Here is a 932-nt window from a genome sequence, read left to right on the forward strand (position 1 = left end):
CTCCGGTGCCAGCGGCAGCTATCCTTATTCTGGCTGGCATCAGCAGAAGGTCCCTGGCAGTGGCCCTGTCACTGTGATCTACAGCAATGACAAGAGACCCTCAGGCATCCCTTTGCAATTCTCTGGATCCTGGTCCAGCGACGTGGGCACGTTAACCATCAGTGGGGTCCAAGCTGAGGACGAGGCTGTCTGTTTCTGTGGTGGTGCTGACAGCAGCAGTGGCAGCTATGGTGTGTGGTGACAATGAGTACCTGTAAGTGAGTCAGACTCCAAAACCAGAGGAAAGATTTTGGCCCTTCTCCCTCCTGGCTGGATGTGCAGCTGAGGCAGAATCGTGTCCCTTCTGCATGGCCACAGAAGGGAATGTCCTGTCTTTGGTGTCGCACAGATCAGGAGGTGACTTTGCATCTGGGGCCCATTGTCCTGGTCCCAACAAAGCTCTTGGTGCAGCTGTGTTCCTCACAGCCTCTTGCTACTGATGATCATGTCCCCACATGCTGCCAGAGCTGCCTGTGTGCAGCCATTCTGCAATGGGCTGGGCTCTGCTCCTGCAATGGGCCTGGGACCATGTCCCTGTCTGTTCTGGCCATGACAGCTGCATTCCCTGTAACCTTGCCCAGGGAGACCTGTGCTCCTGGGAGACTGGCTGATCCCCCTCTCCCCTCTCCCTCTCCAGGTTCCCTGGTCCAGGCAGCGGTTACTCAGCAGCCGTCCTCGCTGTCAGCCAACGTGGGAGAGACGGTCAAGATCACCTGCTCTGGGGGTAGCAGCAGCGATGGCTATGGCTGGTATCAGCAGAAGGTCCCTGGCACTGCCCCTGTCACTGTGATCTACATCAATGACAAGAGACCCTCGGGCATCCCTTCGCGATTCTCCGGATCCAAGTCCGGCTCCACGGGCACGTTAACCATCACTGGGGTCCAGGCCGAGGA

General features: G+C 57.8%; 1 gene segment (V, D, J or C); it reads left to right on the top strand.

Annotated features, from left to right (window-relative positions):
• The window catches only part of LOC103614239, a gene marked incomplete at its 3' end in the record, with an annotated part of 1,252 nt that extends 322 nt beyond the window's left edge, over positions 1-930 (top strand). The window contains 1 exon segment of the V gene segment in view: positions 677-930. Coding sequence covers positions 677-930 — 254 coding nt within the window.
• Positions 931-932: the final 2 nt, after the last annotated feature.

This window comes from Corvus brachyrhynchos, unplaced genomic scaffold, assembly GCF_000691975.1.
Source record: "Corvus brachyrhynchos isolate BGI_N302 unplaced genomic scaffold, ASM69197v1 scaffold864, whole genome shotgun sequence".
Taxonomy (NCBI): Eukaryota; Metazoa; Chordata; class Aves; order Passeriformes; family Corvidae; genus Corvus; species Corvus brachyrhynchos.